Source organism: Gouania willdenowi, chromosome 4 (genome assembly GCF_900634775.1).
Source record: "Gouania willdenowi chromosome 4, fGouWil2.1, whole genome shotgun sequence".
Taxonomy (NCBI): domain Eukaryota; kingdom Metazoa; phylum Chordata; class Actinopteri; order Blenniiformes; family Gobiesocidae; genus Gouania; species Gouania willdenowi.
Genome location: NC_041047.1, coordinates 27,595,172 through 27,621,461, shown reverse-complemented (window position 1 = coordinate 27,621,461; position 26,290 = coordinate 27,595,172). Strand labels below are relative to the sequence as shown.

General features: G+C 36.6%; 1 protein-coding gene across 1 annotated transcript in view; it reads left to right on the top strand.

Annotated features, from left to right (window-relative positions):
* The first annotated feature begins 508 nt into the window (after positions 1–508).
* polrmt (polymerase (RNA) mitochondrial (DNA directed)) overlaps positions 509–26,290 on the top strand; it is a 66,603-nt gene continuing 40,821 nt past the window's right edge. Inside the window, exons 1-6 of the mRNA XM_028445307.1 lie at positions 509–650; positions 2,311–2,409; positions 5,385–6,178; positions 7,207–7,340; positions 13,686–13,872; positions 24,517–24,666. Coding sequence (XP_028301108.1) covers positions 509–650; positions 2,311–2,409; positions 5,385–6,178; positions 7,207–7,340; positions 13,686–13,872; positions 24,517–24,666 — 1,506 coding nt within the window. The remainder of the gene's footprint in view (positions 651–2,310; positions 2,410–5,384; positions 6,179–7,206; positions 7,341–13,685; positions 13,873–24,516; positions 24,667–26,290) is intronic.

The window sequence follows — 26,290 nt, the reverse complement described above, 5'->3', positions numbered from 1 at the left end:
AGAAAAGCTTTTTCAATAATATATATAGTTTTATATTCAGAGATCAATGTTTTCAATTGAAATAGGATTAGCTGACTTATTGTTGCTCACAATACCACCGTTAATACTTCATTATATGTTATTAAGTATGAACTTGTAGATACTGTACATCTTAAGACTATTGGAGGAAGAAAAAAATATTGATATTAAAAAATATATTGAACGGGCTTTTTTTAATCTTCTTGAAATCATATACATATTTGCTCAGCACATCAATCAGATTTGAAAAATAAATACGGAAAAACATTTGAAACACGGCATAGTAATTGTTATTATTAAAACATCACACATTTTTGTATTTTAACATCCACACATTTGACATGTTTAAAACCCCAGAAATTAAGACTCTGATCGACTGTTCTGCAATCGTTTGGTCAGGCGTTATGTGCTCGTGCCTGTGTGGACTAGTTGGGTCTGAATCAACATGGCGGCCCACTGCTGATAAGTAACGCGGTTATTACATGTCAACATGTCCCTGCTCAGAGTTTGTGCTTTTGCTAAATGTCTGAACCGTCGCACTGTGTTAGGGAGAGCGGCTCTCGGTGTGTCTTTGTTGGACTGTTGTCAGCTGTGTGTGCCGGTGAGGAACGGAGCGGTCAGACGGATTTCAGGTTAGTAGTAAGGGCACGGAATGTGATGGAGCAGTTTACTCTAATTTAAACATGCGTTAAATCCTAATGTGTTTCCATTCCCTCTGTGCACATCATTGATCCTAGGCTATTATTATTTATCACATAGCTCATTTTTAGCTCCTCTGACAGTTTACAGCTACTTTTACCGATGTTATTTTAAATGTTTGAGCGTCTCACCAAGTTTAAAAACAGAGTTACATGGCAGAAAACGGAGGACAGCAGCAAGCTTTAGCGTGTCTACTTTGTCAATTGAATGGTCTTTGAGCTGCACGGAAAAGTCTCGAGTCTAGTATTTCAAAAATAAAATGTCCTTCCGTGCACTGTATTAATTGTATGAAGCTAATGCTGGGCAACATGGACCAAAATTCACATCATTATATTTTTCTCAAAATGGCGATATGATAGAAGTCGATTTTTTTTTTAACTCAATAAAATTTTAGCAGAAAGACAATTCTAGGTTATTTTTGCTGATGCAAAATGCTACACATGTTCATTTATTAACAAACAACTGCAATTTATGTTCAACTTTTGGCTTTTTCTCCTATAAGGGACAGCACGTGTGAGTGAGTTCTGTAGTGTGGCTTGTTTAGTGGAAGGTCTGGGACAGTGGTGCCCAATCCTGGTCCTCAAGAGCCCCTATCCAGCAAATGATTAACTCACCATCAAGCTCTGCAGAAGCCTGATAACAATCCTGGTCATTGCAATCAGGTGTGTTGGAAGAGGGAAACATCTAAAACATGCTGGATAGGGACTCTTGAGGACCAGCTTTGGGCACCCCTGGTCTAGGTTATAGGACGCACTTGGAAATCCATCTCACTGTGCTTCTCATGCTGTTCTGAGAAGTAATGAAAGCAGAGACTCGTAATTATTATTATTAGTATTTTAATGCAATATAGGTTGTTGCTATTGGTCCGGACCCGGAACTCAGACAATCCTGACTGTAGTTCCGGCACTTCCTGTGCGCATGCGTCCGCAGTAAGCTGAATGCCGGTAGTTCCGTCACGGCCGGACCCGTGTCCTTCTAGCTATAGTTTTGTCAGTTTTATTTTAGCCCTAACCCAGGAAATACCTTAAAATGTCTCTTTTTTTTTTTTTTTTTTTTTTTTTGTTTTTAAATGTGGAATTTGCCGTGATAAATGTTAAAATGAAAATAAAAATAAAAAAATTTCATAAGTGGGATTCAAACCCACGTCAGCAAAAAGAAATGTCCTTAAGTGTCAGAAAATGTCCGGCAGTAGTCAGAACAATAGTCAGATTTCTCTGAGGTCCGAGTCCAGAATTATAGACACTTCGTACAATATAATCTATATAAATATCGATTTTGTAATTTTCTATATCACCAATTGTCACTATATCTTGAATCTCAGTATATCGCCCAGCTCTACATGATGCTGCTGCAAAAAGATGAATTCAAGTTTAAAATCAGTGACACCTTATGTGATTGTTTGATTCCTGAACACAGAAATATATGGTTTGCTGTCACATTTTAAAACCGGCCTGTTTTTTCTGAAGCAATTTAATTAATATTGTTCTGTTTTATTTGCAATCAATGATTTCAAACTTTTGCTGGAATAATGAATGTAATTTTCTGGCTTTGTTTTGAGAGCTTGTGTGTGATAACATTACTGTTGTTCTGTAGGGACGGCTTTGCATCTTCAGAGAACAAAAGTTTCATGTGTGATTCCAAAGGCAGACGATGCAAAGAAGCGTGTGCTGGAGCAGTCTCAGTTGTTTGACGGTATGTCAGTGTAAATTATTCATTTCAATTTTACACATTTTTTTTTTTTTTGTATCTCGAGCGTTTATTTCAGAGTTCATACAGTACATGCTCGTAGTACTCTGGCTTTTCCCAAAGTTTAGTATTGAGCTGTAATGTTTATGATATACAGGAATTATGTTGACCTTCAATTGTTATGGAGTTATAGCTCATGCACAACAATGTGGGGAGACTGTATAATATATTGAATTTTACTGTTATTTTTCATACTTTACATACTTCATTTTTTGGTGAAGTATGGAGGTAAAATATAACCTCAATGGTATGGGGTGCCAATTGTAAAGTTGCACATGTTTAAATAAACAGCAAATTATGTTACTTTTGGCCAGATTTACAACAATATTTGTGAAATTTGTGCTATTTAGTTTCAACTGTGACATTTAGATTTAACATTTAGATTTAGTATTTAACATTTAGATTTAACATTTAGGTTTAATATTTAGATTTGTGAAGGGCGCTTACACTGCCACGCCCCTACCACCTTTGGGGAAGTCTGACCACAACCTGGTCCTTCTTAAGTCACAGTACAAGTCAAAGATCTAGAGACAACCAGTAACCACACGCACCTTCAGAAAGTGGTCTCCTGAGGCAGAGGAGGTTCTCAGAGACTGTTTTGAGTCCACTGACTAGAGTGCCTTGCAAAAGCCACATGGTGAGAATATTGAGGAGGTCACACACTGCACAACTGACTACATGAACTTCTGTATGGATGTTGTGGTTCCCACAAAAACTGTGTGCTGCTTCCCAAACAACAAGACCTGGATTACCAGTAACGTGGAGGTGGTCAGGACCTACAGGTGTCTGGGGCTGCAGTTGGATGACAAGCTGGACTGGTCTCCAAACATGGACTCTCCCTGCAGGAAGGGACAGATCCATCTCTATTTCCTAGGAAGGCTGTGGTCTTTCAATATCTGCAAAAAGCTGCAGCAGATGTTTTGCCAGTGTACTATTCTAATTGGAAGTGTGCTGGGGAGGAATCTGCAAGAAGATGGACGCAGCACGGCTGGACAGACTGGTGAGGAGGGCTGGCTCTGTGGTGGTACATGGTACAGAGCTCGACTCACAGTTGACAGTGGCACAGAGGAGGGCTTTGGACAAAATACTCTCCATCATGGGTAACACCCAACACCCTCTGCGCAGCACCTTTACCAGGCAGAGGAGCATGTTCAGTGGCAGACTGCTGTCACTATCATGCTCCACTGACAGGCTCAAGATCTCTTTTGTCCCCCTGGCCATAAGACTATACAACATCTCACTGTCACGGCAGGGGAAAGGCACACAGTCACTACTCATCTGCACTGCTGTCCTAACAGGGAGACCATAGCTCAGGTGGTAGAGGGGTTGGGGGTTCAATCCCAGTCTATATATATTTATGTGTCGAAGTGTCCATGGGCAAGTTGCTCCCAGTGGTTGACTAGCACCTTGCATGGCAGCTCTGTCCCATTGGTGTGTGAGTGGGTGAATGAGCTGATATGTAAAGCACTTTAAGACTACTTCAGTGTAGGGATAAAGCTCTATGCCATTGACAATTTAATGTTTGGACACTTTAATGACAATCACACTTTTTATGTCAGTTTTCACCTATTGTTTGGACATTCAATGCTCATCTTCTATTACTTTATTATTATTTTTTTTTATTTCTGCACCTTTTAATGTTTGGACACTATAACAACAATCACTTTAATTTGCATTTGTAATGTCTGCACTGACTGTTTAATGTCTGTTTAGGTATATTATATACAGAAAAGAGGGAGGACAGCAGCTGTTTATTTGTTTTATTGTTTACTTTTTACTGTTTATTGGGTACTGGTAACTGTTTATTGTACTTATTACTGTTATACTGTCTACTTTTTAATGTTTATTGGTTACTGTTTATTACACCTATGTCTGTACCCTGCATGTCTTTTATACTGCTACTGGATGCTTTTAATTTCCCTCGGGATCAATAAAGTACTGTATCTATCCAGAGTTACTATGTAATTTCGATTCAGTATTTAACATTTACATTTAGAAATAACATTTAGATTTAATGTTTAACATTTAGATTTTGCATTGACATTATATTTTTACGAGATTAAAAAATCACAAAAATCACCATTATTGCTGTAAATCTGGTCAGAAGTACCGTATTTTTCGGACTATAAGGTGCACCGGATTATAAGGCGCACTATCAATGAATGGGTCTGACTGGGTCTATTTTCATACATAAGGCGCACCGGACTATAAGGCGCACCGGTTTGTTGTTGTTGTTATTATTATTACGACGCATTAAGCGAAACAAATTATTCTGATAAGTCAAACTTTATTCAACTCATTAACAATAACTCTCAATATTGTTCAGGTTTAACACATAAATAACAGAACTATACTCACTTTTTCAGTTCAGTATGTTGAAGCACAGTACAGGTACATATCACACCATGAGGCGCCTGACTACGGTAGCCCTAAAGTGCCAAAAATTCATCAAGCAGTGCAGCTCCATAGTTTACCAAAGTTGTACTAAAACATTTTGACATATTAATTTCATACATAAGGCGCACCTGATTATAAGGCGCACTGTCGATTTTTGAGAAAATTAAAGGATTTTAAGTGCGCCTTATAGTCCGAAAAATACGTTTTTTAAACGTGGTTTGTTGCTAAATGTTGCTGTTTATTTCAGTATGTGCAACTTTACAATCGGTGCCCCATACAGTGGCATAAATCTGCCATTCTAGTTATTTGTGTTCTGTTTTTCAGCAAGACACTTAATCCACATTCCCGAGTGTAAACGGTTAGAGAGGCAGCTAGGATCTCACCAAACTGAAAAAGAAAACCAAGTCACTATGCTATTATTACTATTTTTGCTCGACCTTCAAATAACTCCAAACCCAGGATATTTTTGACTAAACCATTAGGTATGAGATAATTTTTTAATTTGTTGTTATTTTATCTTTCAGTTCTGGAAGCCAGGATTACTCAACTACAATCTGACGTCGTTGTAAGTGTCCAGCATGCAAAAGTGCACTTTTTAAAAGCTCGCTCTCATGGAAAAGATGCTTCCTCTGGTGTGGGTCCCAGTGCTGCGCTGCAGGGGAAAAGTGACATTCCTAAATCTGGACAGACTTCTTCCACAGGAGCCAAAAAATCTCAGACCAGCCGGTGGATACAGAAATTAAATCGGGAGGAAAACTCTAAACACTTTAAATGGAAGCAACAGAAAAATGTCAAAGAGAAGCAGGCCTCTCAGCCTCAAGGTAACAAAAGCACTTCATTGCTTTCTGGTACAACAAACAAAACACCATCTAAGATGAATAAAAAGGGCAAAGGTAGCGTTAAGTTGTCAGATGAAATTTGTGCAGCAGTTCCTTCCTCTGCTGCTGCTGCAATCGTAGCTATACCACAAAACAAACAGAAGCCGGAAGTGTCTAAAGATCACCCGGTTATGGACGAGCAAGCTGATGAACAGAACAGAGCGAGGGAGTTGACTGAGGTGGAGGAGCTTCAGAAAGGACTCGATCTAAAAATAAGCCAATGGACGTCTTTAGGGAAACAGGAGAGCACGGAGCAGGCAGAAGGAGGTGCATGTGGCGACATCCAGCAGAGCATATGCTCTTACCTGGAGGCTTGTACATTCATAGGGAACTTGGACCATGCAAATAAAGTCCTACTCAACCATCACCGAGTCATGAGTCGGCGGACACACCTCAACACTGCTGCTTACAACATCATTATGAGAATATGGGCCAAACAGGTGAGTTTAACTAATCAAAAACATGATTTGAGGCGTGACTGAACCTGAGTCTTTGTATACATCGTTATTAAAGACCAGGGTTGGAGTCAATTACATTTTTCAATTTCATTTACCATACAATCTTCAATTATCCATGTTAAATTACAACTCAATTATGATTACGATGACCGGCATTTTTTTACTTTTACAAATATTAAATTTTCCCCTGAAAGTCAATTACAATTACATGCTAAATGACTGAAGATCAGATTTAATTTATCACAATTACTGAGCCTTTAACAAATAAGCCCATAAAACCTAAGCTTCCTCTTGTGTTAGCTTTCTGTTAGCATCTCTTATGATAACATGTCGGTTTTGACCCATGTCTTAACTCAGCTGTAACTCTAAAAATATTAATTATCATCCAATTTTGTTTTTGGCGTGGGTGTCTGAGCCTTTCTTCTGTCAGTATAGCCCTCAATTTCTCTTTAAAAATAAGTAAATGATACAATGATTCTGAAGAGATTTGACAGGTAGTGGGAAGACTTGATATGAAACACATTTTTAATAATTAACAGTAACTTCATATGTATAAACCATTAGAACAGTAACAGGGTTCTCTAGTTTGACATTTAATTAAATTGTAATTAACAGTTTTTATAGAATGTTCATGCCTATTACAATTTCAAAGTCAATTATCTGAACTCAATTACAACAGCAACAGATTTTTAAATTATAATTATGTCAATTGTCAATAATTACGCAATTACAATTATAATTGACCCCAAGCCCTGTTAAAGACATTCTCTTTTGGCAGACTCCTGAATCAGATTTTTAGACTATTTTAAAAAAATACACATTTTTAACATATTGCAGCTTTTAAGATTTTTCAACTTTCAAATTTGTCTCATCAGCTTTTTCATACCATTAAAAAAATTTAATGTAATCTACACAACTGAAGCAGTTTTTTTTTTTTTTTTTTTTTTTTAGTGTCACCTCAAACCTGCTCTGAATCAGTTAATTATATTCCTAATTGTCTCTGTTATTAGAAAACGTTAAGTAACGTCGGTCGCATCTTCATTCTGTTGGAAGAGGCGGGTCTAAAGCCAAATCTGGGATCCTACGCTGCTGCTCTGGAGTGTATGGGCCGCAATGCAGAATGCCCTGTGAATGTCATTATCAGGTAGGCTGGTCTACTTCATAAATAACATGGGTTTGTTTCTACACCACTTAAAGCTACCAGTTTACTAGAGATGTAACGTTTTACTCAACTCCCGTTACGATTCAATTCACAATACTGGGTTTCTTCGAAAACATTTTTAAAATAATGTACTATTTTTTTTTTCTTTCATTGTCAAAAGAATCCCTTGATAAAATATGCAAAACAATTCCATTTCATTAAAAATAGAGGGTAGTTAGTGATGAAAAGCAGCAATCTGAACACTTGCCAGCAGGGGTCACACTAGGCCCATTATTTTTGGACATTTGGTTTTTCAATGACCAATGAACCATAGTTTTATAACACAGTGTTCTTAATTAGATTAGAAGCATTAAACGATTATTTATTAAAACAACAATGAAAAATAAAAGCACAAATACTAAGCATTGGCTATTAACCCCATGCTAATGTCATGGGGCTAAACTACATTAACATTTCACTTCATTGCACTTGACCAATTTTCATTCATTTTGAAGTGTTTTATACAAGTGCACAATGTCTACTATGCATCTGAGATATTTATTTATTTACTTCTACAGATAAATGTATAGGTTCTACAATCAAAGTGCTTAACCCTCTAAAAAAGGGTCAGGGTCTCCTAAAGACCCCAAAAACTAAATTTAAAACCAGAGGAGACCTGGCATTCCAGGCTGTAGCTCCCAGACTCTGGAATAACCTGCACCAGTCTCTCAGGGAGCTCAACTGTGTGGTCACTTTTAAAAAAACTGCTGAAGACTACACTTTACAGTAATTTTTATTCGTCCTTTAATGTTGCTGTTCTTATGATATTTATGCACTCTAGTTTTATTATTCTATTGTGTTGCACTTACCACAACTCTGTACAGCACTTTGTGATTTTATCTGCAAAAAGCGCTTTATAAATAAACCTCTTACTTACTTACTTTCTCAATTATCAATCAATCAATCAATCTTTATTTGTATAGCGCCAAATCATAACCAATGGTATCTCAAAACACTTTACAGTAGAGCAGTCTTAAGGACGGACTCTTCATTTTATGGATACACACATACAGTATGCATATATACGTATATACACATACATATGTATCCCACACCCAACATGAATTCATCATGGCGGCAAGGAAAACCTTCTGTTAAGCAGCAGGAACCTTGTGTGGATCCCATTCCTATGATGAACAGCCATCCACGTTATGCTGTGTTGGGTGTGTGCAGAGGAGAGGGTGGAGACAGAGTTGTTGAGACTCTGTAACTCTACACTAAGGATCCCACGGACCTGCAAGACAAAAGCCAGAAGGAGTACAGGAGCAAACACACAAGGGAAGAAGCAGACATAGAGGGAGTGTTAGAGAGAGGAATGGGACCCTCTCCGGTCCCTCTCTAGCCTAAATGACCTCTCTCTTAACGCCCTCTCCAACCTCTCTCCAACCGAGCATGCCAGACCCCCCTGGCAGTCTATGCCTATTGCATCTTAACTATGAGCTGGTCCCTAACTAAAAGCTTTACCAAAGAGGAATGTTTTGAGCCTAACCTTAAAGGTAGAGAGGGTGTCTGCCCCCGAACCGTGGTTGGTAGATGGTTCCAGAGAAGTGCGGCCTGATAACTGAAAGTCCAGCATTTTGAGAGCGTAGTGTTCTGGGAGGATTTTATGGCACTATAAGCTCCTTGAGATAGACTGGTGCCTGTCCATTTAGGGCTTTATAAGTGAGAAGAAGAATCTTGAATTCTATTCTATATTTTATGGGAAGCCAATGCAGAGAGGCTAATACAGGAGTAATGTGATCTCTTCTCCTAGTTTTAGTCAGTACACGTGCTGCAGCATTTTGAACCAGCTGAAGTGTCTTAAGCGACTTGCTCGGGCAGCCTGCTAAAAGAGAATTACAATAATCCAGTCTAGAGGTAACAAAAGCATGGACTAGTTTTTTGGCGTCGCCCTGAGACAGGATAGATCTGATTTTAGCAATGTTACGGAGATGAAAGAAGGCAGTTCTTGAAGTTTGTTTTATGTGAGAGTTGAAGGATAAGTCCTGATCAAATAGAACCCCAAGGTTTCTAACAGTTGTGCTTCGTGCCAGAGTAATGCCATCTAGGGCAGTTAGGCTAGCATAGGTTTCTCTAAGGTGTCGTGGGCCCAGTACAATGACCTCAGTCTTGTCTGAGTTGAGAAGAATTATCTTGTATATATTAGCATTTATGAGTTAAAATGTAAGTGCCATCAGGTTTGAGATGTAATTATGTGTATGAACATGTAATGTTCTGTAACTAACTACTCATTGTTTGTTTACTGTATTTGTAAAAATGTGAACTCACCATGTAAACACTAAAACTACAGTGAATGTATAGCAGTTACTTAACTTCCTGTTTGCGTGTAAAGTAAAATCATTAGGATAATATGCCAGGATGTGGCAAACAGGTTGGAAAATGTATGAATGGGTGCCAGGAATGTCCAAACTTGTCTCTGGATGGCTGCAACCCTGCATGTTTTATGTGGTTTCCTGCTCCAACACATTGGCGTGTAAGACTTTTTCAGACTCGGGTGTGTTGGAGCATGGAGACATCCAAAACATACAGGATCACGACTCTCCAGACCAGGACTGAGTTTGGACATGCCTGTGTTATGTAACGTTTCATGTGTCAAACCTCGTTCACATCAGAGCAGTTGCAGAAACTCTCATATATTAGGGTGACCATACGGCCGCATTTATCCGGACATGTCCTCTTTTCAGCGTCTTGTCCGGCCGGATTTTGCAAACTCATCAAAATGTCCGGGTTTCCCAGGAACCCTGAATGCATTTAGGGGAACGCGTTCCTTTAAATGACCATAACTCTGTTAATATTTGCTCTATCTGATAAATTCCAGAAGTTTCTGAGAGCTAAGGAGTTGCTCTTTACAGCCAATATACAATTTTACTCACAGGTGACAGAAACACTAAAGGTTCTGCTTGTTTTTGACAAAGTCATCACACACAAGGAAAAGAGAAGAGAGACTAAAGTCTAAGATGTATCGAAAGAGACCTAATCCCGGTGGGTTTGATTAAAAAAAAATCTGCTTCTCCTGGATGATAAATCCTCTCTGGAGGTTCAGAGAGGAATTTAAAAATGAGAAAGTTAGAATGTAGAAAGTGACGGTACATTTTTCATCATCTGCTCTGCACCTCTTCACCTCCCTGTCTCCACAGACAACAGACAGAATAAAGCTCAGAGTCAGCATGGGACCATGTGGTGCAAACTTTCACTGTTATTTGTTATTGAAGTGTATATTTAATTATTATTTAGTGTTCTGTAAGCCTTGAGTTGTTTTGTTTTTTGAAAATTAAAAATGTATTATAATCTCTAGGTGGAGATGTTTCTCAGTGTTTCAATAATTGAGAGTTTTTAAAAAGGTATATATGAGATTTTTCAAGGACAGATTGTTATAATTAGGGGTGTCCCGATCCGATATCGGTCCGATATTAGCCTGAAAACTAATATCGGATATCAGATTAAAGTTACCGGTTTTTTTTGTTTTGTTTTTTTTTTTTTTCAATTCCTTTTTTTATTTTATTGAATTGTAGAATACTGTAGTTATTATGTTGAAGGTTAAAATGTATGTAACCAATTGATTAATAATAAATGGATCCATTTTTCTCATACCTACTGTTGCTGACTATTGTTCTCTGTTTGAGTAACATCACTTGATCAAGCCTTTTCTAACATTCCACACTATAAAATAAGTCATTATTATTTTTTTTATTAAAGAAAAAGAAAAGTAATGAAAGTATGTATAATTCATGCTGGTATCGGATCAATATCGGTATCTTATTGGAAATGAAAAAGTAGTATCGGTACATCCCTAGGTATAATGCATAAAATAGGCGATTGAAATGAGTCATTTTTTTTAAGTCTTTTTTATAAAGAGAGAAATAACAATGATAACAACTTATTTACCTACTATATTGTGTTTTACCAATACAAGGTAAATTCAAGAAAACGTAGATTACTTTGAGTATAAATAGTTCTGCTAAAGTGTCCTTTTTTTTGGAAATTAAAGTATGGTCGTCCTATCATATTTATTAAAGATGGTGGTAAAGCTGGAGTGTTGGCTTTCATTTCTGTTCGTAAACACATTGATGCGCACACACGTTTCTCTTTAAAGTGTTCCCAGCAGTGCGACAGCTACAAGACTGATTACTTTCAACCTCCCTTTTCTTTGTTCATCTGGACTTCACTCTTATCTCTCAGACCAATCCTGTCTCTGTGCACAGTGTTTTCATTTAAGCTTTTTCCATTGCATCACTACAGGCTGATGAAGAAACCATTACTCCATATGACAGGTTGTTAATCTACTTCAAAGTGTTTGTCTACTCCATAAGATATTCACACTTCTGCCTATCGCATTGAATAAAATGATTCAGCATAGCTGAGAGAGCTCTAATTAGCAGACCATTTATCATAGTCTACAGTGACTATCTTTAGGTTGAAGTGTAGCAGCAAATTTAAGATTATGATTGTTGCTTTCTTTTTAGATGTAGTTTCCATGATATACTCTGGTTAATATAGATATGTCAAACTCAAGGCCCCGGGGCCAAATGCGACCCTTCAGATCATTCGATTCTGCCTGCAGGAGAAAGTGAAAATGACAGAGAAAATATGAATCATTGTGTAAATTACCAAATGAGTTGCAAATTGTTGTTGAAATGTTGAAAGAATTAAGACATTTTCCAAAATCCTGCAGTTTTTCTCAAATTATTTCATAAAATCTCCCCAAATTAAATAAAAATTGGTAAAAAAAACAAGACATTTAAGTATCTGCCACTTATTGCTAAGATATTGTTGATGTCTTCCATACTTTGTCTGATTTTTAACTGGAAGTGCAAACTTGGGCACATTAAAGTTGAAATTGTTCGTTTTCCTGCCTAAAATCTGCAACCCACTTGTGGTCAAACTGGTCTGTATTTGGCTCTTGAACTAAAATGAGTTTGACACCCTAGATATTTGAAAAAGGTGAAAAATGTCTTAAATTCTATTATAAGTTGGATGTGAATATTGATTTTAATTTTTTGATTATCTTCATAAACTGATGAAGAACAAACAGGACAATTAAAAATGATTTTCCTGTTATAGATAGATAGATAGAAAAGCCTTTCTTAGGTGTTAAATATTGAAATATGACATGATTAAGTCAATAAAATGCTTATTTATCTGTGATTTGCAGTCCAGTCAGGACTTTTTACATGCAGTAATATCCAGGAGGGTCTGCTCAAACAAACGTTTTCCCCCGATGTCGTCATCAGCCATCTGCCTCCAGATCAAACTCATGCATTGACAGAGTGATGGTCGATGCAAATACTTGATTTTTTATTCTGCAAATGTCTGTGCAGAGGATGTGTATTGGTTGACCCTGCCGACCTTTAAGAATCGTGAGTGTGTGTTCAAGCTGAATTATTCAGAGTTTCAGTGAACTGTGATTATCAAACTCCATTTACCACATCAAAATAAAGGTCAGAAGATAATCGACTCTCAACCTGTTATCGGACCATATTACCATATGTTCCCATATTCTCTCAGGTACAGGGGCGAAGAAATTATTTTTGGTCTAGTGTTAAGTTAGTATTCTGCACAGCTGCTGAGTAATTTCTGGCTGATATAATGGGAAAAAAGAGTTGTAATTGTTTCTTGCTATTAAATGGTTGCGTGGGTGTGGTGTTTGTATTATGATCTCATAGCAAACCCTATTTACATACATTATTTAATAATTACATGAATTTGTTATTTCTTTTTCATGTACAGGTTTTTTAAAGGCTGTAATAGTGTGGTCTTAAAAAATATTTTTGATCATTTATCAGAATGGGATTGAATTGTTGCATACATGTTGCATTACACTGCTCAATGTACGTTTCACTTGTAGTTGCTTCATTAAAAAAGCTCAGTGGCTATTGGTGTGTCAATGCTTGTGTGTAATGACTTGATGTGAGACCTTTGGAATCATGAAGTGGTGATTTAAGTACTTAATCAAAAAGGTCAATTTACTGCTTAATGTTGTATTATATTGTAAAAAAAAAAAAATATTTTAAAAAAGGAATCTTTTGAAAGAATCTTAGATTTTGGTTATATACAGATACGAGATCATATCTGGATATAACCAGAATCTGTTGCTGGAGAGCAACAGATTCATGTTTTAGATGCTACCCTGGTTAACTGCACAGAGCTTGTCTTCACTGAACCTGGTCAAGTCTTTTTTTGATTCACTAGTTTTTTATCCATTCTTTGGTCCAGATCGGTATTCTGGGAGTTGAACCTGCTCAAGAGCCAATAAATCAAGAGTCACTAACGGAGTGTTTTTGTGTCAAGGTGCCTAAATCAGATGCAAGAGGACGGCTTGCTGATCGATGACCTGTTCAGCCGGTGTGTGTTCCGACAGGATGAGCGGGACATGATACTGAAGGCCATTCGAGTCGTACTGCCAGAGTACGAACCCCAGCTCAATTCACAAACCAATGAGGGTTATTCTTCGCTGATCAAGGACTTCTACACACAGGTATTAAATAATTGAAATTTGTTTGTAAATGGAGCGACGTTGGCCATAACTTGGATACTTGATGATTACGGAGTACCAACAAGTAAATCAAACAGCTACTGATTTACCACGATCCCAAATAAAGACCACTAAAGTGATTGAACAGAGAAATACGCTTTTTTCACCTGTTGTGGAAAAACGCTATATTGTAGGCGAGGGGTGTGTATTGCCTGGCATCTGGCGATACGATTTGTATGCCGATACATATGTCACGATACGATATGATATATCCCGATACTTAAGTATAAGGCGATTATTGCAAGATTTTTTATGTATATATATATGACTTAAGAAACAACTAATCTGTAAATCTGTACACCTTCATGAGAACATTATGTATGAAATATATTTCATTGATATTTTAAACTCAAAACATTGGCTTTAACATGCCATGTGCCAACAACTTAAAATAAAAAAATAACATACAATCTGCCTGTGGCTTTTAAACCAACTTTGACTTTAGTGCAACTTAACTGAGTTATATGCTTAGAACAACAAATTAATGCAGAAAATCAGTACTTTCTTTTTTGATTTTATCGAAAAAACACAAGCTGGTCAACATGCCCAGGTTTCAGCACTTTTTTGTGCAGTTATAATGTCTCCTGCAGTGGAAAAGACTTTGCTGGTTAAATTAAAGTAAAAAAGAAAATAGAAAAATTGATATGGATGCATTTTGAATCAATCTGAGAATCGTGTGATGTAATATTACGACGTAATATCGCGATATATTGCCGAATCGATTTTTTTTTAATACCCCTTTTGTATCGCTGAGCAAGACAATGCTGTAGGTAATAAAAAACAAACTTTTTACTTTATAATAAATAAAATGAAATGGTTACTATTGAAATGGCTAATTGGAAATTGCTGTGAATAAATTTGGACCGTTTTTGTAACTGGCTTTAAATTAGCTCGTATTACCTCCAGAAGCTAAAATATGGCATTGCTGGAAAGAATATTAATTTCAATTACTTTGATTTAGTCATATCAAAAAATGTTAACTCGAGCATTAAAGATCCATTATTTTGTAGCCTTTCATTTCCCCTGTGTTTCCTCCTGGCAGCAATCACTGCTGCATCGCTGTGTAAAACTATGACATTTCAAACCTGCCTCTCAAACATGCAAAATTAGCACAAGCAATCCAATCCAGGTTTGATAAATCCAATTGCGTATGCTCCATCAATGTATGCACATATCTTCCTCCCAACATTTAGCACGCCATAGCTGATCCGTCCAGATTACACTTACTTTTGCTCACATTTTTACGCACGCAAACCGCTAGTAAATAGGGATGCACCAAAATGAAAATTTGTGGCTGAAGCCGAATAAAATATAAACGCTTGGCCGAATACCATCGAATGCGGTTAAGTTTTTCACAATTTTTTTTAAATAGTGCATAAATAGCCTAGAATACAGTTTGACATGTTTTTAAAGAAAGAAAATGTTTTTTGAATATTATGACATTTTTTAAATATTCCAGTAGCCTTTGCTTTTCAAAAAAAGCACAACAAAGTTTTTCATTTATATTAGCCCTTCAAATTAAACAAAACATTAATTAAAAAAAACGAAAGTGCATTAAAAAATAGGTATGATGAAAAAATCACTTTATAATGGTTTGCTACAGTGATATACATCCCTTTAGCCTCATTCAGAGGGCCAAAGTTGAAAAAGTTCTGTTTCCTTTCTCCCTTGTTATTCCACCTTTAATAAAAAGTCAGCTTTAAATGGGCGAGTTGGATTTTGCCCACGTTGGCAGGTGACGTCACCTAACACGTCTCCTAGAATGTGAGCTCCTCCCTCTCCAACTATTTCACAGCTAAAACAGCACTGTTGTGTATCAATCAATCAATCAATCTTTATTTGTATAGCGCCAAATCATAACCAATGGTATCTCAAGGCACTTTACAGTAGAGCAGTCTTAAGGACGGACTCTTCATTTTATGGATACACACATATGCATATATACGTATATACACATACATATGTATCCCACACCCAACATGAATTCATCATGGCGGCAGCAGGAACCTTGTGTGGATCCCATTCCTATGATGAACAGCCATCCACGTTATGCTGTGTAGTATAGAATATAAATATTATACTTTATTGCCATATATGTAAATACAAACTGCACTACTTTTTCTGCTGCCGATTGTGTTGGGAGTCACTGCTTGAAGCCATGGAGCCATTTACACACATCAGCTGTTAGCACTCCGTGCTAATGCTACATCAGCCTATGCAGCGAGAACCGGTGTAGTGTTAGGAGGAAACGATAGGGATGTTTACGCACAGCGCTAACAACGGACTCGGTTGTGGAATTGGACGGCTTCCAACTTTTACGCAGTGACTAGAGCGGTAAGGCGAGAGTCTGGCTGTGTTTGTGTGGAAAGGAGGAGCTGTGGCTGCTGCTCCTGCAGCAACGCGCACACATTTGCTGACTCTGAATCACTGCACGTTAGGGATGTAACGATTCACTCAACTCCCTATACAATTCGATTCACGATACGATTCTCTCACAATTTATTTTACAAAATGGGACTGTAGACAAATGATGACTGAAAAATATTCCTTTATTTTTAAATACTGTACTATTTTCCTTTTAGTTTTCATTGTCAAAAGAATCTCTTGATGAACTATTCAAAACAATGCAATTTAACTAAAAATAAATCTTGAGTGAAATAAATAAAGGAATAATACAAATGAAGAAGAAATTCTGGTTCTATAGTAAACAATGCAAAACTGCATAATAGTTGTTTTTCTTTTTTAAAGTGCAACTGAAAATGTATTTTGTGCCTTCACAATTGGACTTTAAAAAAAAAAAAAACAGTCATTGCAATGTATTTACGTCAGATATTTGTTTGGACCAGCAGAGGGCGCTGGTAACCCAGTGGTTGGTTGGCATGCAGTTAATCTAGCAGTGAAGAAGAGATGCTATGCTAGCAGACAGAGCTAATAGAAAAACGAATCGATTTTTAACTGCCTTACGATTAATCGTTACATCTCTACTGCACGTTGTTTGATTGCGTTTTTGCGTCACACGCTACTATTCGGCCTTGCTTTTAACTCACCAAACCGAAGGCCGAATGTTGCTTTTTTTTTGCAATATTCGGCCAAATATATTCGCTGGCTGAATATTCGGTGCATCCCTACTAGTAAATCAGGCCATTAGAACATGATGTGTTTGTTGGTGTCTCAAGAGCAGGACTGAAATTTTTATCCAGTTACCTCAAACGCAAAACCATTTTTAGCAAGAGTATGTCAGTTGTGGTCCAGGTACGAGCAAGGTGTACCTGTTAATGTGGCTGAAAATTCTTCGGATTTTAGTGAAATTTGTGTGTTTTTAAAAATATCCCTTGTTTAAACTTGAAAGTTTTTCTTCGTCACAGCCCCATGAATTAAAAAAATATATATTTAGAGGAATTATTCCAAAGCCTCAGGACAGTGTTTCTGTCCACACATAGGGATTATGTTAAAGGTTGACCTTTGTGTATGTTGCACCAATTAAGTCAGCTGAGAGAGCTGCAGGAGCTGTCAAAAAGCTCCAGCATGAATGTATAACATCTGATTGTCACCCTTTCACGGCCAGAAAGTCATTGACTATTTTTAGTTTGGCCAACTCTTCTTTCTAATGGGCTCTCTGTTTTGGTTGGCTCCCTTTCTGTCACCTCTCCTCTGTTTTTTTTTCACCTCCCATCGCCTTGTCATTCTCATGTGATTCATCAACAGCTTTTTGTACGAACACCGCTATTTTAGCTTCTGTTCATGCCCCACAGTTAGCTCTGTGTGTAGTATTTTTGGTCCTGTTCTCGACCTCTGTGCATATGTGAATTTGCTAGCAATCAGTCGCTGACATATTTTCACCACATGTGAAACAACACTACTTAATGATTTATGAAGCAAGCCACCTATAGCTGTTTCATTTTTGATTGTTGTTGTGACGTTGCTTTGAGAAAGTTAGTGGGTTTCATATCAGTCAATGATTTAAACTTTCAGCAAGTGCTGTCTAAATAACTGCCACTTTGTCTTGTGATTAACCTTGAACCGGTTTATCATATAATGAGCAACTTTATTGTTTTCTATTCCCTGAACTCTCTTGTTAGGGCTGGGCGATTTAGCCTAAAAAAAATTCTTCTTTTTTTTTTTTTTTAAAAGAAAAATTTTAGTTTTGATTTCATTTTCAATTTATTTATTTCCAATGCACTTAAAAATGACTGCAGACATCAGATATATTGTCAAAAGTGCAACTTTATTGCTGTGATTGTCCTCAAGAGTTAAAATGCATAGAACAGTCCCAAAATAAAAAGTAAATGAGACTCTGTCATTCAACTATTTCAAGCTTTTGTTTTTTTTTTTTTTATTTAAGCCAATTTAAGCCAGTTTCTTCCCTCAGGCTGTCACTCTGATCAACACTAAACAGTCAAAGAGTGTCGGACCTGTTTCTGTTACTGTGATATAACCTGGAACTAAACATATCAACCCTGGAACAACCTGTCACTGTGAATGTTCATGGACATAATTTTTTCATTTAAATGTTCACCTATTTGCACTACTCATCAATGCACTGCACTACTCATCAATGCACTACTGCACTATTATCTTATTATTGTTATTATTGTATTCTTATTTTATTTTATTTCATTATTATTATTATTATTATTATTATTATTATTATTATTATTATTATTATTATTATTATTATTATTATCTTGTTATTTTTATTTAGTTTGCACATATTAATCTAACTACTCTTATATTTATGTTTATACTTCTTTTTTCATTTATTTTTATTTATTTTCTTTATTCTAGTTGATTGTTATTATTTAATGTTATACTACCTGAGAGAGCACAGGTCACCAAAAGAAATTCCTCGTCTGTATTCATTCACCCCTGGCCAATAAAGTTGATTCTGATTCTGATTCTGATGTGCAACAGCAACTTCACAGTAGCTTCCATTTCTGATTAAGAAATCATATAACTACATATTGCAAATAAAAACATTAAACATGCCTGTGGAACACATATAGCCTACTCAAAGGGTAAACAAATGGTAACAAAGAGGGGGCTGGCTCACATCGAGGTACAGTAACCCACAAGGACGGAACGCAAAATAGTCTGAAAAAACTATGGTGGGAAAACAAATAAATAAATTATTATTTTCCTTTTTTTTTTAACTCGAATTTGCAAAATAAAAATAGTTTTTTTATCAACAAATCTGATAAATCGATGAAATCAATTTTTTTCTTGCCCAGCTCCATCTCCTGTGTGTGTAGGTGGGATATTCAATACCACTTTCCATAGGCCACATTTTAAAACCATAGTCTTTGCCATGCTTCATTCAAACCAGGGTTGGGGTCGATTATAATTGTAATCGCGTAATTGATAATTAATTACAATAATGGTGTAATCATAATTGTAATTTGAAAAATCAGTCGCTGTCGTAATTTAATTACATTGTAATTGAGTTCAGATAACTGACTTTCTAATTGAACGGTAATTGCCGTGAAAATTCTATAAAAATTGTCAATTATAATTTAACACTAAACTGGGTAACCATGTTACAGTTTTATGTACAGTTCTACACATATTTTGTATTGTTAACGACATATGTTTAATATGAAGCTTTCCCTCATTTTACCATTTAAAAAAAAAAGAAAAAAAAGAAATCGAGGGCAACTGACACAAAAAAGGTTCAGGTGCCCACACCTAAAATATGAATGCCCATATTTTCATTGATTAGGAAGTCTAACAATGTAACCAATTGATAGGAAAGACATTAGATGATATATATTGTTTTAGTGTGACATATCATAAGAGATGCTAACAGAAGAGGAAGGTTAACTCTTATATTATTTATTTCAGGCTCAGTGATTAATTGTAATTGAACGTTAGTAATTGAAATCGTAATTGTAATTGACTTTTTGAGGATGAAAAATATATATTGTAATTTCACTGTAATTGGAAAAGATGCTGGTCACTGTAATCGTAGTTGAATTATAGCTGAACAGGGGTAATTGTAACTGAAAAATGTAATTGACCCCAACCCTGATTCAAACCAACAAAACATTATAGCCTAAAAGAAGTGGATTATTCTTCCAATCACTTGATTGTAACCAGCTGTTGCTGTTGGTATTGTTTGGAATGGACATAAGTGCTGAGAAGCGCTATTAAGAACAAGCTTTTCTGTCTAAAGCAGGGGTGTCTTCATGAGCTCCTATCAGCATGTTTCAGATGTTGTCAGCTACCCTTTCAACTCAGATGTTGTGGACCAGGGTAGCATCTAAAACATACAGGACTTAGGCTCTCCAGGACTGGACACCTCTGGTTTAAAACATTGCTCAATCACATTCTGGTGTGTTGTCTGTTGTCAAGAAGTTGAAACTTACTTGGTAAATTGAGGCCATATGAACATATTGCTTTCTGACTGTTCAGCATCTGACATGTACAGTAAATTACATCTCAAGTCATTTTCCTCAGAAATCTGCTGTTATCATTCACGCCTGTTGGTGATTTTCTCACTTGGGAAGGGCTAAAAAAAAAAAAAACATTTGGCCTGGCGTGATTGAACAAGCCGTATGTTAAGGGTTTGCTAACAATATGTTCAAATTAGCATTGATTCACTCAGCCAACATATGTGAAATCATTCTTGATTTGCATTTGGTGAGCCTTACATTTTGATGCTTTATTGATCCCAGCCTATACCTGTCTATGTGTCAAAGTGTCCTTGGGCAAGACACTGAACCCTAATTTGCTGCCAGTGGTTGACCAGTGCCTTACATGGCAGCTCTGTCCCATTGGTGTGTGAATGAGTTGATATTGTAAAGCACTTTGGGACTACTTCAGTGTAGTCATAAAAGCGCTGTATATATCAAATCCATTTACCATTTTATGGGACTTCTAAAACTTCCGTCACCAAAGATCACAATCCTTTGTTGGGGAAAAAAAAATACTTGTTTTCCTGTTTGTTGAAGAATAGCAAAATTACTTCAATAAAAAAAAGAAAGAATGAGGCGCAAGAATGAGGATAAAGTTAGATGATTACATGTACATATCTGTATTTTTTGTTTCAAACAAAGTGTTTGCATGTTTGCTCTTTTCCTTAACATGCATCGATAAAGACTTGTGTTTAAATCTTGGTGAAGTAGATTATCCTTCTCTCAGAATATTTGTTGGCTTTCTACTTTGGTAAACCCTCATGCATTCAGTCATTTCGTCTCATGCATATGCAAGTCAAGCATTATGTTACAGTTCACCAGTAACACTTGGCTAAACCCAAATCAAATGTTGCTATATTTAGATATTCTTCTTTATCAATAGATTATTGGTTCCTGGTGAATGTTTTTGCATGTGTCTAAAAACTTTAGAGGCCATATAGAAGTTACCTATTCTCACAACTCGGGGTTGAGGATGCGGAAGTGCAAAGGTAGAATCAGGCAGCAAGTAAGGTTCAAAATTCTAGTCCATGTTTATTTGTTGAACAAAGAAAAACCCAAAGGCAAAAGGAGGCACGAGGTAAACCAGGGAGCAGGAGACAAAACACCACAGGACACGAGGAGGGTCGACAATACAACTATCCAGCAATCACACTGTGTCCAAGCACTCAGCTAAATAGTGAGGGGAGCTTGATTGGGAACGGGCCACACCTGGGTGGAAAACATGAGGTCGCTAATCAGAAAACAAACACACTGACATCACTGGGAGGTGGAGACACAAGCAGGAATACCTGGAAACACAAAGGCAAGAGTAAACACAGGAGATCATACTCGAAAATCAGAATAAACTAAGACTTGGCATAATAAAAGAGAACCACAAGGGCTAAACACAAACACAACTAAACAGAACCTGAAACCTATGAGTTACTCTTGTTGTATTTTTGGTCACCAAATGTTGTGTTGCAAGCACTAGATGCCACAGGTTCCCTGGGGATGTTCAGCAAATTAAAGACTTTTTGTTGCTGATGCTATCCTTGGCAAAATTTGCTGAACATCAGTGTTTACCCCGTAAAACTGTGCAATAAGAACATGTTGAGCGCCAGGATACAGCAGCACCAATGTTATGGTGGGGAACATTAAGAAGGTCCAAAATAGTTCAAAAAACCAGCTAGGGAGACATTTCACTTTCTCAGAAACTGTACTTTGTTCACTTTTTTAGACCAGTGTTTTCATTGGTTGGTACCACCTCAGCTGAGACCCGTGGGGAGCCTGGGGTACAAAAAACAGGTCGATACATTTTTTGAGTGTGTCAACTGACCAATCAGTATATAAAGAGGTATATACTGATTTCTCTTACTAAAGATATGGTATAAACTTTAAAAAAATACAACTGAAAGCTAAAAACTGCTTTATTAGAAAGTGGAACTCTTGAGTAAATGCAACTAGCTCTGGGCCACCATAAAGAAACGGAACACTTACTATATGTCTAGAGTGTCACTTCCCAGTTGATTGTCTCTACCTTTTTCACACAGAGCAGTTGACTAGTCCGTGTTCTTGCGCTCGTGATTATGCGTAATGACATCTTATCACGGGCAGGTCCCACCCATCTAGGCTGGAAATCTGAATGAAAGCGATTCAGATGTTGGCGCAGTTATTTCTAGGCTATGATCGGCAGGAGAAAGCTAAAAATTCCTACCCCCAGCATGCCTCATTGTGTCTAAGGTATAGAAGTCACCACAGTTCTGTCATAGTTCTTTAATATCACACCTCTAGTAGAAGTTGCCTCTCCCCAGGCCTCTTGTCAGGAGAGGACCTTGTAATTATTGGCATAATAAATGAACAATGCCAAGAAAGGTAGAAGGTGAGTAACATAATGAGCACTTCTGCCAAGGATTGTCGATATACTTCATTCTTCTTTAAGAAAAAAAATAGAAAAAAGTAGCAAAAGATTAAGAGAAAAAAAATCAGATAATGCAAATAAAATACTACATTTATGTGGATCAGTTCTAGGGCTGGGCGATATGGACCAAAACTCAATCTTGATATTTTTTCTCAAAATGGTGATATATATTATAAATCTCAATAATTTTTTCTCAAATGAAGTCTGACCAATACGGCAGTTCTGTGTTAGATTTGCTGATGAAAAATGCCACACAGGCACATTTATCAACAAAGAATTGATTTGGTTGATCAATTAAGGGTACCTTGATCTGGAGTGTCAGGCTTCTATGTTGTAAAATAGACATTTTTGGTTGTAAATGTTCAATATTAAATATTCACAGGTGGCCATATTGGATTTTCCAATATAACGATGGCAGTCAAGGTTACTGTCAAATTCCCTGATGTCCAAAAACCATAGAACATTTTGGCTTGCTGCCATTTTTAGTTGTCCACTATGAGAATTGTCTCTGGCTCCCACCAGATTAGAATTAAGCAGGTCAAAAACTGCAAGTGTGCCAAATTTCATGCTTGTAGATAAATTCATCCTCTAACAAACCAGACTACTATAAGGGACAGCACGTGTGAGTGAGTGCTGTAGTGTGGATGTTAAGGCACACTCTCCAAAATCCATCTAACTGTGCTTTCCATGAGAACAGCATGGAAAGCATGGCTAAAACTAGTGTTTTAATGCAAAAGAAGCTATAATATATATCTTGAATCTCGATATATCGCCAAGCCCTAATCAGTTCTACTTTGTTGCAAATGTTCACCTTAATCTGAAAGTTACCAGCTGGTTAAAAAGTGTTCAATTGGATTACGACTGCTGCTTGATGAGGTATCTACCTTGTGTGTGGCTGTGTCCGAATAATCTCCTTTCCTATCCAATTTTCCATAACCCCACAGATAACGTCACAGGTTAATTAAAGGTGTTAGGAGAGGAGTTCGGAAACTGCCATCACGTTTGTTTTGACAATCAGACACACTTCAACTATAGGTGACGTAATAATCTGACGGCCGCGAAGGGTAGTGACTTCTGCCGTGGTGAAATAACTACAAATTTCTGAAAATGGACTAAAAGCACATTTACCCCTGATATAATCTAAAAATCATCACATTGAGAATGATTGCTCACACTCACCTTCCACTCACTAATATGAATTATGTTGAATAAAACATGTGTATAAAAATGTCTCTGATCCCTGTTTTATGTCAGTTACAATCTGATAATATGTCTTACATATAACAAGGTATGGGTTTTAGATTATTTATTTAAAGTTGTTCAAGACATATTATTGCGTTGGTAACTTACATGATCTCCGTCGGTCACTGTGAGTTACCATAAGCGCTCGGGTGTGCGTTTCCCTTTAAATGTTGTCGCCGCAAGGAATTGTGGGCATTGAGCCTCCTTTCCTGAGCTCAAAGAGAACTTGGACATCACTTAAACACTTCCGGGGATAGGAAAGGAGATAGCAGGGACTATTCGGACGCAGCCTAACTCATATTAGGCCAAATGGTGGCAAACTAAATGAACGTTCACATGTCAGAGACAGACTCTGTCTCCTTCTGGCACTGTATTAAACTTCTAACGCAAAGCATGAGGTTATTTTATTATGCTATGCTAATGTTTAAACAACTTGCATGTATAAAATGTCACATGTATGTGGTGAAAAACCATCGAGTGCACTAAGATGTAAGTATTTATTATTCAAGTCTGTCCTTTTTATGTTATTTCTTCTAGAGAGAAGACCATAAGTACCCTAAACTTGCCTTCACTCAGCTGGAACTTCAGGAACGCTTTAAACATCAGCTCAGTGTGGAGCAAGCTTGCACTGTCACCATCGACTCTGTGGAATCTGCCAAACCTGTCACCAAACACATGGCCAACATGGTAAAAAAAAATGTCCTTGTTCTTTTTCTTTTCACTGGATGTTAACAACTGGACATTTTTAAACAGCAATTTTTAATAATAACCTTAATAAATAAATAGAACTATATGCATGTCTTTACGTACAGTAGCTCTCTTTCTCCATCTTGTTATATTCTCTTGGTTTTTGTCTTGATTTTTTTTATACATACAGAATTCATAGAATAGAAAGGGTTGATTGATTGATGTCTTTATTTCGAACATGAAAAATGATAAAAGAAAAATGGTTTAGAAAACAAAAAAATGAACATTTACAACAGCAGAAATAGACCATTAATATGATCTTAAACTTCTCAACTTACATATGCAAAAAGGAGTAGCAAGACATGTAAACTTATTTAATCACTACCAATTTAGCCTTTTTAAGTACAACTAATAATACAATTAATTACCCATATGTCATGAAACAAGCAATACAAAAACAAATAAATTATAAATTAAAAAAACAACAAAAAACAACTGTTGATTAGTGGTCAGATTCATTAAAGATTCAAGATTTTTATTAGATTTTTATCACATACTCATATAGATGTGTGACAATAATTTCTTTATACCTTTGTGTGAATTATTTTTTGATCTCCAACGATAGTGTTGTTTGAGTGCTGTGCATTTAGAAAAGCAAATCACTTTTTGTCAGAAAATGAAAAATCCTAACACCAATTAATGATTTCCATCAATTCATTTTTAATTAACAAATTGCTATCAGCCCAGAATTCCTTTACTTGTAATTTTTTCTTGACAAATTAATTGATGTGTTTTGAAGTAATATAAATTTATCCTTGACAGGTTATAGTGTACTATTTCTGTGGTGTGCCATCTTTCCAAGTTTGGCATTTACAGTCCGGCCTGGCTCGTCTGCCTCTGCAGATGGGTTATGTGTGAAGAGAGCAGGCCAAGAGTCCCTGGTGGACAGGAAGCATTTACAGACAGGCAGGCAGAGCAGAATAATAATGTATTGTAATGGATGCCTTCAGGGAGCTCACAGAGTCACCTCCTTCCATCTGCAGTCCAGACAGACCTCGCCTCTACTCCCGTCAGGCTTAAATAGACTAAAGAAAAAAGCATTAGCAAATATACATAGTCATGCAAAATCATAGTTTGCTTCAGGAACTTTATTCTACAAATTAGGGGCGATTTCAGTGGAAACTACAATGCTTTCAGTTTTAACTGAGTTTGTGAACACTGCATATTTATACAACACACTGGATTAATGTGTTGCCAGCTGTAATATTTATATTACTATATTTATAGTATATATATATATATATTATATAATCCAAATATGCTGTCCTCTACAACTAGTTTACCATGCATCTTTGACTGCAAAACAACCGCAATTGCAACATTTGTGGAGATATTGAAAGTGAATACATTATTGTGATATAAACAAAATAAAAATAAAAACCCCTTAAAATTTTGTAGTTTCATTAAATTGGCAAATTTCAGATATCTACAATTGGATTATTTGATAATGTTTACAATAATTCATATTTTCTATGTAATTTTTCTCCTGCGGGAAAAATTGGATGCTGTTCCTTGAGTTTGACTTGTGATGTAGACGAATAGCTTAGTTTTACTTTCTTATTCA